The sequence below is a fragment of the Helobdella robusta genome, assembly GCF_000326865.2.
Source record: "Helobdella robusta unplaced genomic scaffold HELROscaffold_8, whole genome shotgun sequence".
Classification (NCBI taxonomy): Eukaryota; Metazoa; Annelida; class Clitellata; order Rhynchobdellida; family Glossiphoniidae; genus Helobdella; species Helobdella robusta.
Window position 1 is genome coordinate 5,080,192 of NW_008705459.1, and position 16,902 is coordinate 5,097,093.

Consider the following 16,902-nt stretch of genomic DNA (forward strand, 5'->3'; position numbering starts at 1 on the left):
CCAAAAACGACAAAAGCTGATGAAGGATGGAATCTTTAATCGGGCTTGTTTTATTGTTCCCACCCTACAATGAAGTAATTTTTCAGAAAAATTAAACAAACTACCGCAGAAAAGTGCAACGGAAATCGATCATGTAAAACGAAGATGATTTTTCTCTGATCAAAGGGTTTGAGTCATAACTGTCTTACGAACAATGACAATTTCGTTCCACGTTTGATCACGATTGTTTAGATAAAAAATGTTTGAGAACAGTAGTATACTAAACTTCAGATTTAAGCTGTCTTGGATTTATTTTTGATTTTTTTAAGATGTTAATGAACATTTTTGAAACTTGTGCCTTGACCTTTTCTTTCTCTCTCCACCCTCCTCTTGCTACATTAGTGCGTAGAAGTGATCATTTAATCTTACGAACTTTCATTTATTGGCCTAATTTTATTAACTTTTGGCAATACGGAAATCGCGATTTCAGCTTTGTCTTTAAAACATTTTTCAGAGTGCAAATGTATAACAATGTTAATTTTAAATTGAATAAATACAATTATAAAGGCAAAAAAAACATAAATAAATAATTTTGTCGCAAGTCGGACAATAACTTCCGTTCCATTCAATAGAAGACAGATTTCGATAAAACTTTACGATCATCATTGTTATCACATCAGTACAAAAAGGCTTTACTTACAACATCTCTGCAGTTAATCACTCGAGTATTTTTTATTGATTTTCAGATGGTTCCTCGATTGTGACTTTTTAACTTCTATTGAATGTTTTGGTCAGCGAATTAGTCAGTCGGTGGATGCGCCATGTCTCGTGCGGTTACGCGATGGTCAGGTTCGAATACTGTCGGTCGAAACTCACAGACTATCATACGCCATGCGAGTATGATGCGGTGCTTGCATATAACGTGTATGTACGTCGAGTCGTGTCCTTTGGATAGTACAGTCTTGTGGCACGAAGGTTTAAATACAGGGATGATATGTAGGCGGTTTGCGTATGTCAGAGCTGCATAAAAAATAAAAAAATAATAATAGAATTCCAGCTTTTGATACAGCTATTATGAAAAAATCAACAATTCCTTTTTGTACAGCCAAACGATGAAAGACAGATTGTGCATCACATGCGAACGAATACAAATTTATTATTAAACTCAGAGATAGAATTAAATTTTTTTTCATAATAAATTTCTCATCAAACAGATACAAATTAATCAGGTCATAATCAAAAAATAAAATAAAGACAGAAATTAGTCTGATGGTTTTGAATCGTGAAAAAAGTATTTCATGGTCGGTCTAGGTTCAACTTAATTCGGAAACCTGCCGCCGATGAATCTCACGATAAGGTGAACAACATTGCTCCATTCTTTTACAACAAGTGGCTTATAAGTTGTTTCTGGTCATTAAGTCGGTGACACCTAGATTTTGTCAAAAGAAAAAAAATGAAGTTTTTTTATACTGGGTCCAAATCTTGTGTTGATGTGCAGAAATGTCTTCAAAGTTGTACAAAAATTGATCCTAGAAATATAAAGAGATTAACATCTTTAGTACAATGAAAAAGAAGCAAAAACGTTCTAATTCCAGATCACACGATTTTTTCACGTACTAAATGTGCTAACATGAAATTTTAACTCACAAGATTTTATTCAATATAAAATATCCCTTAATGAAAAATATCATTGCAGCCGATAAGCAAATATGGCAAGCAATCTTGAGCGTCAACTTGCAAGTTGAGAAGAGAAATGCAATGAATTGTAAATATTGCAGAGAAAACTTCAAAAACCAATTAAAAGCAAGTAAAAAGATGGTTTGGTTTGTTAGAATTTCAACGGCATCCTACAGATAACCCTGAATTTATAGCGAAAGTTAACCTGCGCGGTAAACTTTTGTACAGTTATCAGCAGAATACGTATACAGCTTGCAAGTAATTATGGCTCAGTTAAAATTAAACAAACAAGTAAACAGTTTCAAACACTTCTGCACAACTATGGAATGAAGGAAAATTTCAGGAAGGAACAGTTGCTTCGTACTTAAGTTGCTGACAATTCGACATCCACGGGTATGAAAATGTGAGCGACTGTTTATTTCAACTACTGCAATGACAATTATTTTAATTGCTTTGAAGTACATTGACACAATAAAAGAAGATTCTTAGTTTAATTAAATTTTCGATGCATTTCAATAAAAAAAAAACTTAATTAATTGAAATAACTCTTACGTTGTTGAAATCCACTTTGAGATATTTCTTGCTTCTTGTTTTATGGTTCGACGCATTGAGATCGTTTTCTATTGTCTCTGATCTACTTGAGAGCGCAAGGGATGTAGTCTCTTGTGATTGGTCAGCAGGTTGGAGAGCACAGTCCTGGCTGATCGTCTTGCTCAAGATGGCCTGCCATTTATAATTTTTAAAATATGCTGCTGTTCACGATGCTTCTGAAACCCATAAAATAACTGATTGAATTGCAATTGCAATTGCAACGGTCAAAATCAGTGGCGGATTAACTCGTAATTTGCCGCCTAGAGGCACTCGTAGTTTGCCACCCCAGTTTTATAATAATTAAAGAAAAATAAAAGCAATATTTTTATTACAATTTTATCAGGTTCATTCTTTTATAATATTTACGTAATGTCATATTAGTAAAAAATGCATTTGCATTAAACAGTCTACAAAAAAGTTAGTTCAAAACTTTACAACGTGTTATTCTGCACGCAAACTCATCAATAATAAAATTTAATAAAATTACAGATGCCACCACACAAGCACAATAAAAACCTGCATAGCAACATTGGTCCTGGTATGTCTTCTTTCAGAATAAACTTTTGGCAGAGCGGCTGATGTTGGCGTCGTGAAAGGTGTCGACTGCTCGGGAACTATGAAGACAAGAATTTTAAAACTTGTTGGGACAAAGCGTGATAGATGATTAAAAAAAACGTGGAAGAACACAGAGAATTCACAGAAAATTAATTCACATTTTGAAGTGCCGTTAAAAAAATTGTCAAACTTAAACACATTTAGTTTCTACAATGCACGCATGCATTCTATAGTGGCCTGAATAAAAGAATACGGTAAAAGGAATCCAACTGCTTAACAGAATCTTCAGGAATCGAATCTCATTTGGTATCTCAATTTAGCCCGTTTAATTAGGGAAACAATTTAACAAAAGACGGACATTTATAGAGAAGTCGCAACTTATTTTGAAAAATGACAGCTTATTTGTGATTGCTTAAATTGTGATATGTAAGGCGCGTACGCTACGTAATCCAAATTTGTACATGTCTGGATAAAAAATATCTCAGAATATATTTGTCGAACAACACCAGATTGGCCTATTTTTAAAAGTTTAAACATGTCCGTTAATTTAAAGAACAAGTGCATAAAGGGCTAAACGTTCTTCAAGACGGAAATTAATTGTGCGTAGAAAATGTTTGGTCTGTAAAAATCCCACTGCTGTTCGGTTTATAAAAATCAAATTTCCGGTCAAAAATAAGTCATATGTCTTTAACAAATAGAGGCCTTAAGAATGGTGATCAGAATGCCATCAAGGTCAGCATTAAAAATGAAGTTGTCGAGTTTGTCTTTGTTGCTAAAAGAAAATGTCGTCGTTCCAACAACTAACGAGAAAAAGATTGTCAACACGCGTGTTTAGGTACATAAATTGTTAAATAAATTTAAGATATATATTATTAATTAAAGTAACTACTGAATAAAAAATAATTAAATTGATTAAAAAAAGAAAGTCCATTTATCTTATGATACGAGTGAATGAAAACATTCTCCTCAATTATGTCCTAAAACGGTTATTTTTAATCAGTGTGTTGGCTCGATCGTTATGTCAGGTCAGTGCATTATATTGTTAACAGTAATGCATTATGTTGAAATGAAATATAATAATCCAAATCGTGCTACAGCCATTTTTAAACAATTGCTAACGATTTCACAACAATAAAAACCAAAATACGAACACAACAATTGGAAAAAATGAAGGAAAAGAAAGAAATGCTTGAGGATACCAACCTGCTTGGCTCTGTGCGTTGGTTGTAAAAGATACTACGTGGCCAGATTCCGAGTATCCCACCTGCAAACTGCTGGCCAAATGTTGAGTATATAATATAATAGAACAATATAACACTATACCTCGTTTTATATTAACCTACTACTGCAAACAGTTTTGCATTTTCAAAGCTTTCAAGCAGAATTTCAAATGATTACACGTTGAATTTATATAGTGAAAATAATTTAAATGTTGCACATAACATTAAGCGATAATAACGTTGATTTTTTCATCTCATCGGTATATTCAACATGCTCGTTGTTTCTCATTTGTTTACAAATCATAAAAAGTTCATTTAAATTGTTCCTTTTCTCTAGTTCCACCTTGGTCTCAGCAACATTCAGATAGAACCAAAAAAACCGAAATAAGCATCAGAACCATAATAACCACACTAGCCATAAGTTATAATAACCATCCTAACCATCCTAACCATAACTTATCTTGGTTCTTCGAGTTGTTATTAACCAAACTTCATTGGCGTTTAATGAAGCGAATCTACAGGCCACAGATAAAATGTTTCTCAAATAGATTAATAAAAAATTAAACATAAACTTTATGAAAAACAAAACAATAATGTTTAACTTTCCGTAGCTTCGACAATAAAAACGTGAATATGAATACGTAGCAATTCTCAAACAACGTTATTTACGTAAGTTATAAAAAGCACAACCTATACGCTATGAGGTCCTTGGACTGGCTCAACTTTGAAAGAAATTTTGAAAGCTGTATTCCGGCATTAAGCATTCTCTGAACCCTGACAAATGAGAGTTCCTCTGCAGCCAGCATTTGTGGGAATCGGGTGAAGAGGTCCAGGTTTCTTTGAGAGAAAATCAGTTAACATTGTAACATTCAACTTATGTGTGTGTATATATATATATATATATTTTTACAATATTCTATAAATTCTACCGAATGTTTGGCGTTAATATGTTTGTAGTTCGTTTTTTCGATTTTTCTCACTAAAGTTTTTTGGTGAACGTTTAGTTTATTAAAATTCAAAATAAACTTATTTTTCGAATTCATGCTGCAAATAAGGCCATATTTCGATTCCGAATGAATCATCTTCAGTGCTCCTTGCTGTATATATAGGGAAATATTGACTTTGTCAAGATGAACTTTGACGTTGTAAAAATTAAGTTTAGTGTTGTAAAATTGAACTTTGATGCGAATTAGGTGTCAGGTTTCTTAATTGGCTGGTCATCTTCTTTGGTCTCCTTTTCTTCATCGATAGCATCATATTCTTCTTTGTCACTATTTACGATGCTAGTTTTTATTACTTCTTTGTTTCCGTTGTTGGTTAAGCGCCGGGTTGGAAGTGAGGTTGTCATTTTTTGTTGTATATTTATTTTTGGTTTATTGATGTCGATTAGGACTGCTTCTGCAATTTTAAGATGCGTGTAGTTGCTGTTCTGGTATATTACTTTGGTGTTGCTGTCCAGGATTTCACGGCTAATTGTGTTTGAGTGTGTTGAGTCCAAATGAGATTTGATAGCACCACTCTGTTTATGCATCGTAAGCCTTCTAGTCAGTGAGGTAGTAGTAATCCCGATATATGAGTCATGTTGACGTGCACAGCCGTCAAAGGGGCAATTAAATTCATATATTACGTGATTACGCTTTAACTCAGAGTTATTTCAGAGTCAAAGGGGCAATTAAATTCATATATTACGTGATTACGCTTTAACTCAAAGTTATCTCAGAGTCAAAGGGGCAATTAAATTCATATATTACGTGATTACGCTTCCAAACTATTTCAAATAGGTATAATATTCAATTAAAAATGTGCGCTAACTTCATAAGTTGGAAATATAAAATAAAGATCATCGGCGAAGCAACACATAACTCAAAAATAAAAAAAATCACTGTGAATTAGCGCTTACTTCTGAGCCTTGGACAGAGGCAGGAAATGTGAGAGATCATAATCCTCGCCTAATGGAATGCCTGGAATGAAAAAAAGAACCAATTAGAAACTTTCCAAAACTGTTTTCAGATTATCAAATGTAAAAAATTGCGACGAGTTAGCAACAGCAAAATTTTAAAACAAAAAATATTTAAAAAAATCAAGAGAGATTGGATTATGTTAAGATGCTTAATGAGGTGGTGAAGAATTATTAATAGTGACCAACTTCTATAATGTTCTCCATTTGAATTGATCGACAAACGTTGACGCTGTATGTTTCTATAGGCTAGCAACTTGTTCAACAGTTTGCAGACCAGAGTCCAACACCTGTCAACACAGCACGAGCTTCAACAACAACCAATCACAACGACATTCACATGACATGTAAACTAGCCTCATTCAAGTCTGAAGTTTTGGCGTAATTTATGGCAGCAATAGAAATTTTAATATGCAGCATCCCATGTAATAATTTGCACATTCGCCAGTAATTAATTAATGTTAATAATGATGATATTGGACGTGGCGGTGATAAAAAGAGCAATGATGAAAAGTAGTAGAGTAATTAAAAAGTAAGCTTCAAGACATCAGATGATGGTGTACAACAGTACTAACAAATTTGTCTGCACGTTGGTGCAGTCGTGCAACATTTCAAGGTTGATGACCAGCCATTCAAGACACGACTTGAAATCAATTTAAACGTTAAATTTATTACATCAAAAAAATTAATTTAGTAAACAAATTCAGAATAAAATTAAGATGCAATAAAAAATTTACTTCAGTACATTGTTGATTTGTGTATAAAATATAAATGTTTAAAATTTTTACTTGTGATTAAATATAAAATAATGAAGAGTGATAATTTATTTATGAAAGTGACGGAATTAAAAAACCTTAACAGAGGGAAAAACTGTTTCAAGTGCGAAGTCGTTGAATTCACTGCAGCCATTCTGTTCATTTGTAGTTGCAGCTTCACAGCACTTCTCGAGCATTTGATTCAATATTGCAACTGAATGAAATTATAAATGTCATAAAAATTTACTAAGTTAAACACGCTCGTTCACTTCCGTAATAAACAACCAACTCACCTGTCAAATCCGTCACCATGATCAACTGCTTTTTGTACTGCACATCTCTCGCATCAACACAACGTTCCTTATGCGCAGTTGAATCTAAATGATCACCATGGTGAGGAATGTTTCGTACCTCATCAAAAACAAAACTGTCATCAATCATGTCCTCCACCTCTCCTTCCAGACCCCAACGGTTACTTCTGACTTCACCATCAGTGCTTCCACTACAGCCTCGTGCATCCTCAGAGAGCAAAACTTTCAAAGTTCTGCTTTCATCTCCGTCATTGCCAACGAGATGATCCTGGCAACCAGATCTTCCAGTGACATCGGTCTCGCAACCAGACCTTCCAGTGACATCGCTTACCTTCTTGCTGTCACCTGATTGGTTAATGTTGAATGCATTCTTCTTATCGTTAGATTTTGTTGCTACCCTCTTTGCCAGGCAGTAACATTGGTAGAAGTTGATGGCACATATCTGAATGAGTTGCAGGCCTGAGAATCCCGATGTTGATTCGAGGTTGTTGTTGAATGTTGAGAGAATTTTATTCAGTCGAATCTCTGATTTGTTCAAATCTAAGCATGTTATTAAACAAAAATTTTAGTTTTATTAATTAATGTAATTAAATTATTTATTAACTAGATATATACATGGCTCATTAAATTTATAGATTTTGACAAATAAAAAAAAACAAAACAAAACCCAACGTAACATTTGATATTCATAGCAACTAAAAAACACATAACGAACCCAAATTAAGAAAAATCGTTGCGTGGAACTGCAGAAAGAAGGAAATCCACTCGTTGCTGGCCAGCTTCTGCCTGCTTTCGTAGCTGAGAATAAAATCAAGACTGTCACACACGCACAAAACACAAACACGCACCTTCACACAACACTTCACATAACACACACACACACACGCCTTCTTACACACACACACACACACACACACACACACACACACACACACACACACACACACACACACACACAACGCTACCTTTCAAAGATACAATGTGCTCATTAATCACATATATATTAATGCTACAAATCAATATAAAAACTATTAGATATTATCAGCTAAAAATAACCTGAGAACATTCATAATGATTTAATTTAATATTTATCATCCAATATCATCATCTATTATATTAGAAATAAAGAAGAAAACAACATTACAACAGCACAACACCATACAACACAACATCAAAACAACAGTACGATATCACAACAGCAGCACTACAACAACCACAAACAACCGACCTGTCCTTTGATATTTTGTTGAAGAACTTCATCAGGTTGACCTCTGAAACAGGAAATGGATGTATAAGGGCAAGACCTCTCATGTGATAGAAAACAGCCGACAGCTTGTTGCCGCGTTGAACCTCCAAGATGGCCAACTGATTGTACGGCTGGCCTGTCATATTTCAACATCGGCTATATTTCATTTTGTAACAACAACGAGAAAGTACATTTGAAAACTAACAAAACTATAATATTCTTTGCTTTATTATTATTATAATTTATTCTCTGGTAATTAATTCTCAGTGGTATTAACAAAACACAAATAATAAGCGGCAATGTCTTTGCACTCAAACCCGATCACGGCGACTGAAGGACCGGCCGCCTTACCCATTACACTATCATTCGAAGAAAAAAGATTGAAAAGAAATGTTATGAATTATTAAAACTTTTAATAAATTCATTTTGGATTCAATATTAATTATTTAATAACCATAGAATAAATAGAATAACCATACCTCAACCGCACAAATTAATTTGGAATCAAATTTAAGGTATGGGGAACATGCAAGAATCATCACTCATCCCAAAATGAAAAAAGAAAAATTAAAAAACTGGAGGTAGGTACCATTGAAGGGCGCCAATCTAGCAGCATGTTTGTAGTAGAACTGGGCCTGGTCAATCAAGTCCCTGTACCTCGCTGCATGAAGTTGGGTGGGATCGAATGGTTAAAATACTATTACATTTAAAATTATGGTGATTGAAGTAAAATTAATTGAGTGGAGTAATGGGGAAACTTTAATGATCTCCATATTTATAAAGAACAATTATACAATCAAGCCACACACACACACACACACACACACACACACACACACACACACACACACACACACACACACACAAACACACATGCACATACTTACAGATGTCTCCAAGATGGACCAAACAATCCTGACAAATGTACATGTAGGAATTGAGGTGGGCAAACTTCTTACTAGTCCTTATTGGTGGGTACTCTGTGGTGAGTTCACAATGGCAAATACAGTTGCAATGATTTGAAAAAAAATGTTAATTCCTAACAGAAACAATCACATTTATTCATCAAACAACTTTTCAACAATTACAAAAGGCAACAAATGGAAGAAGTAGCTGGAATAGTGAAAAACAAATTTCTTAGAAGAGGATAAATGAGAAGATCGTTGAAATATTTTGCAGAACAGAAACTAAATAGAAATAAGTAAATAAATGTTTAGACAACCGAGATGATACAGAAAAAAGGTAAAAAGGCTTAATAAATTATTTTACATGAAAATTTGCAAGAAATTTTTATATTATTGATTTATATAATTAATAGCAATTTTAAGCTGGCTTAATGTTTGAAAAATATGGAAAACATTTTAAAATGAAGAGTTCAGTTAAATATCGCATTATGAAGTTTCGTGGTAGGGGTAGGGAAAAAAAGTAATTCATATTTATTGAATCAATAAGACTTGATCATATAACAAGTCCAAACACAAGCTTCCCACAAACAAATTTGTAATAATCAGGAAATGTAAACTGATGTGACATTTTTAATAAACAATGAACCAAACATAGATCTATAAACAAGTCTAGTTAACAAAGACAAAGACACCAACGAGACACTCAGAAATAAACAACAGACCAGAGAAGTTTTGAAAATGGGTTGAAAAAAATGCTGCGTACCTTTTATGATGCCAATGCAGTATGGCTGCTTGTTGAATGGAGTGTCCATCTTCCACCAACATGTCAACTCCTGCAACAACTAATGTGTGTGTTTGTGCGTGTGTGTGTGTGTGTGTGTGTTGGATGAGTGTGTGTGAGTGTGTGTGTGTGTGTGTGTGCGCGCGCGCGTGTGTGTGTGTGTACACATTTCATTTCTTGACTCATTAATGATTAATTTTCTCACAAAAATATCCAGTACTTCAACTAATAAAATGAAAATTTAATTAGGGCTTCCTTTCACAAACGATGTTGTCTTAGCAGACCACAGTGTCTGCAATCAATAAAAGCTTGTTTGAAAACATTTTTTTCAGCCAACGAAACGGCAATGAAGCTGTTCTGACTTCTGACCAATGCAGAGATTGTCCCTACGTAATGGCCTCTTACTGCCTGAACTAACTTTCAAATTTCATTACTAATTTTTTTTCATCCTCTTGCAAGTTTACAAAGAGGTAGCAACAAATTGAGATAACAAATTGAGATAAGACCAATAAAACTATGAACAATAAAATGTAAAATGATAAATTAACAATCGTGCCGAAAACAATTCACTAATGAATGAATGAATGAATGGATGGATGGATGGATGTATGGATGGATGGGTGAATGAATGAATGAATGAATGAATGAATGAATGAATGAATGAATGAATGAATGAATGAATGAATGAATGAACTAATAAAAATACGAATTATAATCATGGAACCTGCAAATAAAATCCACTGGCTGCCTTGAGGAACAAGTTCAAACCTGCTTGTACTTCACCCTTCCTTAAATTCTGCATCATTATTTTATTTTAAAATTTGCCATAAGACTGTTAAACTTTTGTTATTTCAGAAGGTTGTTGAGTTTTTAATTATGTACATCGTTCTTGTTTTATAAAAATACACTTGTGGTTATAAGCAATCCAAGAGTTGTACAATGACGATAACACAGAAATTAACTAGAATAAAATCTAAATAACAAACAATTCTATTTAAAAAAATAAAAAAAGTCATTGATAGTTTACACTGTTCATAATTTTTGCAGGCTACAAACATGTAGAGTTGAATAGAAGTTTGAAAAGTCAGTCAAAAAAATGGAAAATAATTTGCCATAAGTTGACATGGAATTTAATTGCATTTAATAATGTGAATCACAGCATTACATCAGACAATTTAAAGTTAGGTTAAGTTAGTATGCTATAAAAAAGAAATTCTAATGAATGAATGATTTTATGCTGATTATGCTACAAAATATGAGTGAGAAAAATGTAAGCTTTCAACTTGAAATTTTTGCTGAAATAAATCAAACGCTAATGACATTATTGTAATTAATACTAATATGAATTAATAACTATTATGTATTAATAATTATTATGCATTAATAATTAATATTAATATGCATTAAAAATGGATTGTAGTATGTATTAATATAGAAAAATAATATTTCTAACCCCTTGCTTGTTATCCTTGCCCTGACATTGCAATGATGAAATCTGCTTCTTGAATGTATACTTCCATCTGATTCATTGACCATTGAGTCACACACAATTTTAATTATTATTTACACAAAACAATCTTAAATGTCAAATCACACGAAATAAAATAATTAAAAATTAAAAGATTAATATTTGAAACAAATTTAATTAAAAAAGTAAAATTGTTGATTCTAAAATTTTCTTACAAGTCTTGTTCAACTTTTTTATCCAAGGCAAATTCTAAATCTGTAGTTAGGAGAGTCTGATAGATTTCCTGGAGTAGCTGCCTTGATTTCCAAACTTCATTTGGTCCTTTAGTTGTATCTTTTTATATGGAGGGAAGAAAATGTGTGTTAGGTAATTAATAAATGGGCAAATGATTAAAAATGAAAAGGCTTACAGCAGGACTCACCATTGCATGCTAGTTTTAAATTTTCTGCTTGTCTGAAAATATTATTTGTTAGGGTTAAAATTAGTTTTACTAGAGTTAATTAAAGTTTGATATTTAAAATAGCATAAAATCAATTAAATATAATAAAAAAAAAAGTATTCAACATTAACAAACTAATTTGTAACTAATTGGTAATTAATTAATTAGATTAATTAAATAAATTAATAAAGAACCAAACATTAAATCATTGTAATAAAAACTGGTTTAAAAGTGGATATAATTATTTGCAACATTCATCTATAAAACATTTTTACAGATCTTAATAACTTTGAAATTTTAAGGGTAAAGAATACATAGTAAATAAATATAAACATTTCTACTGTTTTGTTACATTTTTGCTTTGACTGTTTAGTTTTTCAAAATAAAAATATACAGCAAAGCTACTACTCTACTCTACTGTAATTTGATATTCTTCAGGTTCAGAGCCTCTTAAGAACCGTTTTTAAATTATAATTATATGTTACACATATTGTATGCAAATCTCTAAACTAAATAAATACATATCCACCAAGGGTAAAAAAAATAATAGATTAAAAATTTTAAATGATTAAAAAAGCATTAAACTGTTGCAGACATAAAATAAAATAAATAAATAAATTATTGCACAATACAATACATTGGTTGATTACAAACATACTTATACTTATTAGAGTCCGCAATGAGAATTTTTTATCCGCAAGTAATTTAAAAAACTGCCCGCAACATTTAATTTTTGATTTTCAAAAAATTCCAGATTAAAAAAGTTTGTCTTTTCGTTTGTTTGCATATGTGTATGTGTGTGAGTATGTATGTGTGTTTAATGACCACAGCTGAGTCTCTCTGGAATCCACGTTGATAAAGACAATCAAGCAGCTTTCACTAATTACTTCAGCAGATTTGAATAAAGAAAGTTAGTTTAATGTTATACTCATCCATATATACATACACACATACATACATTTATATTTACATTTGCACTGTGCTGACAAATTCCACCGAACCAAATACGCTTTTGTTGGCAGCTGGTTGTACACTCCTCCTATTAGAAAAGCCAAACGGAGAGGAACCATATTCCAAATTTCTTTTCAACTAATGTTTTTCTGAGAATATGTGTACATGTGCATCTAAGAATACGAATTCAGTTATCGAAGTGTGTCGTACGAAGGTAACATGCTCAGTAGCCACAACGTAAAAACTGCAAAGTATGAACAACTGATGCAAGAGTTTAATTAACAAGAAAGGATACAATACCAGGTTTTCTCAACTACGCTGTTGAGGCTGGTGCAAGAGGAACAGTGGGAGCGTCTATGTATACACTTTTCAAATAGTCAAATAGTTAGGACTGTCAGGCAGAAAGCATGACTGAAAAAAGTTATTAGCAGAGCAAAGCAAGCTTTGTATTGGTTGAAGCTGAATAGAAATAAAAAGAAGTGTGGCTAAATTAACAAGCCATGGCTACAGTGATAAGACTTCGTATGGAAATATAGGGCTGAATTTCGGTATAATCAACACCACTGAACTAATAATCATTAGTAAATTAATTAATCTTAATTCTTACGTAATTAATGCAATTGCAATATAATTATTAATTAATTAATTATTAATCTTAATTGTTAATTCTTACTTATGCAATGTAGTACTACAAATATCCAATGCAAAAACAACAATGAATAAAGAAAATTAAAAAATAAATAAATCAATAATAGTAAATTTTTACTTGAATAAATCGATGGATGACATTTTAACTACTAACAAAACTATTTTTCATTTTTTAATCGGTAAGTAACAGTTACGATGTTTACATGACATACATGGTATAAACATAGACGAGGCATATCTTTAATTTTTTAATCTATGCTCTTAGTTTTTGTTTTCAGTCAGTCAGTCAGTCAGTCAGTCAGTCAGTCAGTCAGTCAGTCAGTCAGTCAGTCAGTCAGTCAGTCAGTCAGTCAGTCAGTCAGTCAGTCAGTCAGTCAGTCAGTCAGTCAGCCAGCCATCCAGCCAGCCAGCCAGCCAGCCAGCCGCCAGCCAGCCAGCCAGCCAGCCAGCCAGCCAGCCAGTCAGTCAGTCAGTCAGTAACTCGCCGACTAATTAAATAATTATTGTAAATATTGTATAAGGCGTAAACTTTTAATTGTATTAAAATTTGAATTATGTTAATTAATAATAATGTGTAATGTAAAAATGGAAAAAATCAATAAAAGATATTTATCTGTTTCTTTTATTTTTAAATTAAGTAGGTTAAAATGATTTTATTCATAGTGAAAAAAGACAGAGAAATATATGGCATGGTATGATGCTTGCTACTTCTTTTAACTTGAATGTGATTGCGGTGGTTATTCTTTACCATGATATTTTATAACTCTATAAATTAAATTTAATTGTACTGTCCATTCAGACATATTCCAACTGTCACTGAAATTACGTTGTGATATTTTTTTGCCGCTATTATACTTATCTTTTTTCATTTTCTTTTTTTAAATACTATATACGTTTTCTTTGGTTGCTCTAAGAAGTTCTGCAATATTTTAAAAGATGTGTGGCGTTTAAGTTGGATTGTGGTCTTAGTACGTCACTCTCTGCCTCTCTCTCTCTCTCTCTCTCTTTCTTTTTCTTTCTCTGCCTTTCTATCTCTTCTCTCATTCTTTATTAATATTTTTTATTAAATTGATTAATTGAGGCATACTATACTGTATCTTCAAATAGCATGGGTAGTTGAGTTAATAAACAAACTTTCGTAGATATTCGTAAGATAGGGAAAATATCAAGACTAAATATGTTGTTATATTTTATTCAATAGCCCAGATGTAGTGGTTGCAAGCTTTTATAATAACTAAAGAACTAAAGCCACAGACGAGTGGAAAATTACACCTAAGAATTTGAATTTCGGAGGAGAAAGAAAAGGATATGCACCGGAAGAGAGCATTTGAAGAGTCGTTCAGGAGTGCCAAGAAATACGGGTTTAATTGAAAATAGCTTGACCAATGCCAATCAGTATCTTCAAAATGTTTTCAAAATACTCCCTCCATGCCAATCATTATCTTCAAAACGCTATCAAAATACCTCTCCTCCTTTTTCAAAAGGTTGTCTTCAAGTCAAGATTCGTGGACTTCCTATCCTATATCTTATGAGTATGGTTGCTAAGGTTAAGGAGAAAATTATCAGATTTTTGCTTCTTAATGGTTCGATTTGATTATATGTTGGTCAGCCTTTGCCAGCGTAACCAGCACGCAATAAAATGTTTCAACTTGCACATCGCCTTCTTCCTCTTGTCGACAAATATCTTAGTAACGTCAAATTCAGTGGAATTATTTTAGGACGTCCTAATCCGTACTGATCTTCCCTCTTAGTCCATCTTTGTATTCAAGAGATATTTAAATATAATACTTAAGAACGAGATATGATTCTATTTTTTTTAATGGAAAATATCACTTATATAAACATATATTAATATTATATATTAATATTTAATTATATTTGAATATATATTCTACAAATAAATAAATATTTATATCATGGATATATATATATATATATATATATATATATATATAATATATCCATGATTTATATATGTAGTGACAAACTATATATATATACATATATGTATATATATTTATATATATATATTTATTTATTTATTCATTAATTGATGTTACTTTTTGCTTTATTTTATAAATTATGAAATACGAAAAAAGTTAAAAACAATAATTTGATATTTGATTGGAGTTTAAAGAAGTTATCAGTGGTTGTAATGCAATTTTTAATTATTAACAGCAGAATAATAAATGAATTCATCATTTTGTTTCATTGTTTTGCATTGGTCTCCGCCATGTTTGCCAAATTTGAACTTAAAATATTCAAAATTTGATCAAGTTTTCTCGATATTGCGTTGTCGTTTGAACTGTTTTTCTGTATAATTATTTTCCAGGCTTGTTTTTACTTAAGTTTAAGTTAAAATCTCAATCGAATTTCACTTCCCAAATTATCGTTTTGTGCTTGGTTTTCGAGCGTCAAGAGGTTCTCCCCCGCCTTTTTTGATTTGTTGTTTACGTAAATAAAGTTCCTCAACACATTTACGTTACTTTTTTAAATCCGTCGACGGTTTGCAGTGGACTTTGAGCAAGTTCGGCCAACCCTGCGTCGAAGTCAATATTATTTTATTCCCTCCATTGATCTGCATCTTTGATGAGATCTGTGACACACTGGTGTCCAAACTTCTGCAATTCGAATATGGATGTCGCGTTAGTTTGAGGTTTTTTCTTTTTATATTATTGATTCTTAAAGCTTTCACTTTTCTTTATAAACTGTTCACCAGATATGAAGGTGTAGAGAATGCAGCTGATATCGAGCAGCTATACATGAACCCTTCCTTCCCTGGGGTGAAATATGTTACACCATATCTGGCAAGTTTAATTTTTAACATTTGATTTGAATTTTAAATAAATAGTATCACATGCAACCTTTGATTTAAATTTAATCTTTTTGTTATATAACAGAGATGAAAGATAATCAACAGCCTATAATAAAAATTAGACCTATTTGATGTGTATTTAGAGTTGGATCTAATACACAAGTTAAGTGTTTACACAACCCAGACTACTGTAGCAAATTGAAAATATTTATAGAAACTACTGGCATCTACTACTAAACCTAAATTTAGATAAATTTAAACATTTTTTCTTAGCTTTGGTCATTTAGTGAATAATAGTTTTTATTGATTTTCTTCATTTTGTAATGGAAATATGGTCTTTTTTTCTTAGGATCATTGCTATGCAGCTGAACTACCAACAGTACCTACTGATAGTCAGGTCGATAGTCCGACACTTCCTCTTGCAGAACCATTGGCAGCTTATGTTGACATAGTTGATGTCAGAATGGATAACTTGAGGAATCAATATGGTTTGGGTTTGAATAATCAGAGGCCACCTATGATGACTATGCCTGTTATTAACAGTCTCTGTAGACAAGGAGCAGCTAACAATAACAATATCAGCAGCAGTAACATTAATACAAAT

General features: G+C 32.2%; 1 protein-coding gene across 1 annotated transcript; it reads right to left on the bottom strand.

The window, feature by feature from the left end:
- Window positions 1–1,117: 1,117 nt before the first annotated feature.
- On the bottom strand, window positions 1,118–13,656 carry HELRODRAFT_96415 (hypothetical protein). The gene is made up of 20 exons (XM_009032319.1): window positions 13,602–13,656; window positions 11,867–11,898; window positions 11,661–11,778; window positions 11,431–11,497; window positions 10,702–10,773; window positions 9,960–10,038; window positions 9,179–9,271; window positions 8,881–8,952; window positions 8,274–8,427; window positions 7,761–7,843; window positions 7,028–7,585; window positions 6,833–6,948; window positions 6,561–6,622; window positions 6,169–6,268; window positions 5,923–5,983; window positions 4,713–4,859; window positions 4,006–4,073; window positions 2,764–2,861; window positions 2,209–2,379; window positions 1,118–2,083 (listed from the first exon to the last, which is right to left on the bottom strand). The coding sequence occupies exons 1-14, from the start codon at window positions 13,622–13,624 to the stop codon at window positions 6,241–6,243; spliced, it is 1,557 nt and encodes a 518-aa protein (XP_009030567.1). The 5' UTR covers window positions 13,625–13,656; the 3' UTR covers window positions 1,118–2,083; window positions 2,209–2,379; window positions 2,764–2,861; window positions 4,006–4,073; window positions 4,713–4,859; window positions 5,923–5,983; window positions 6,169–6,240.
- Window positions 13,657–16,902: the final 3,246 nt, after the last annotated feature.

Coding starts and splice junctions, on each gene's coding strand:
- HELRODRAFT_96415 (XM_009032319.1), bottom strand. CDS start 13,624: ATGTCATCCATCGATTTATTCAA. Junction 11,498..11,660: donor AAAAAAGTTGAACAAGACTT/GTAAGAAAATTT, acceptor TCAATGAATCAG/ATGGAAGTATACATTCAAGA. Junction 10,039..10,701: donor CCAGTGGATTTTATTTGCAG/GTTCCATGATTA, acceptor CACACACATTAG/TTGTTGCAGGAGTTGACATG.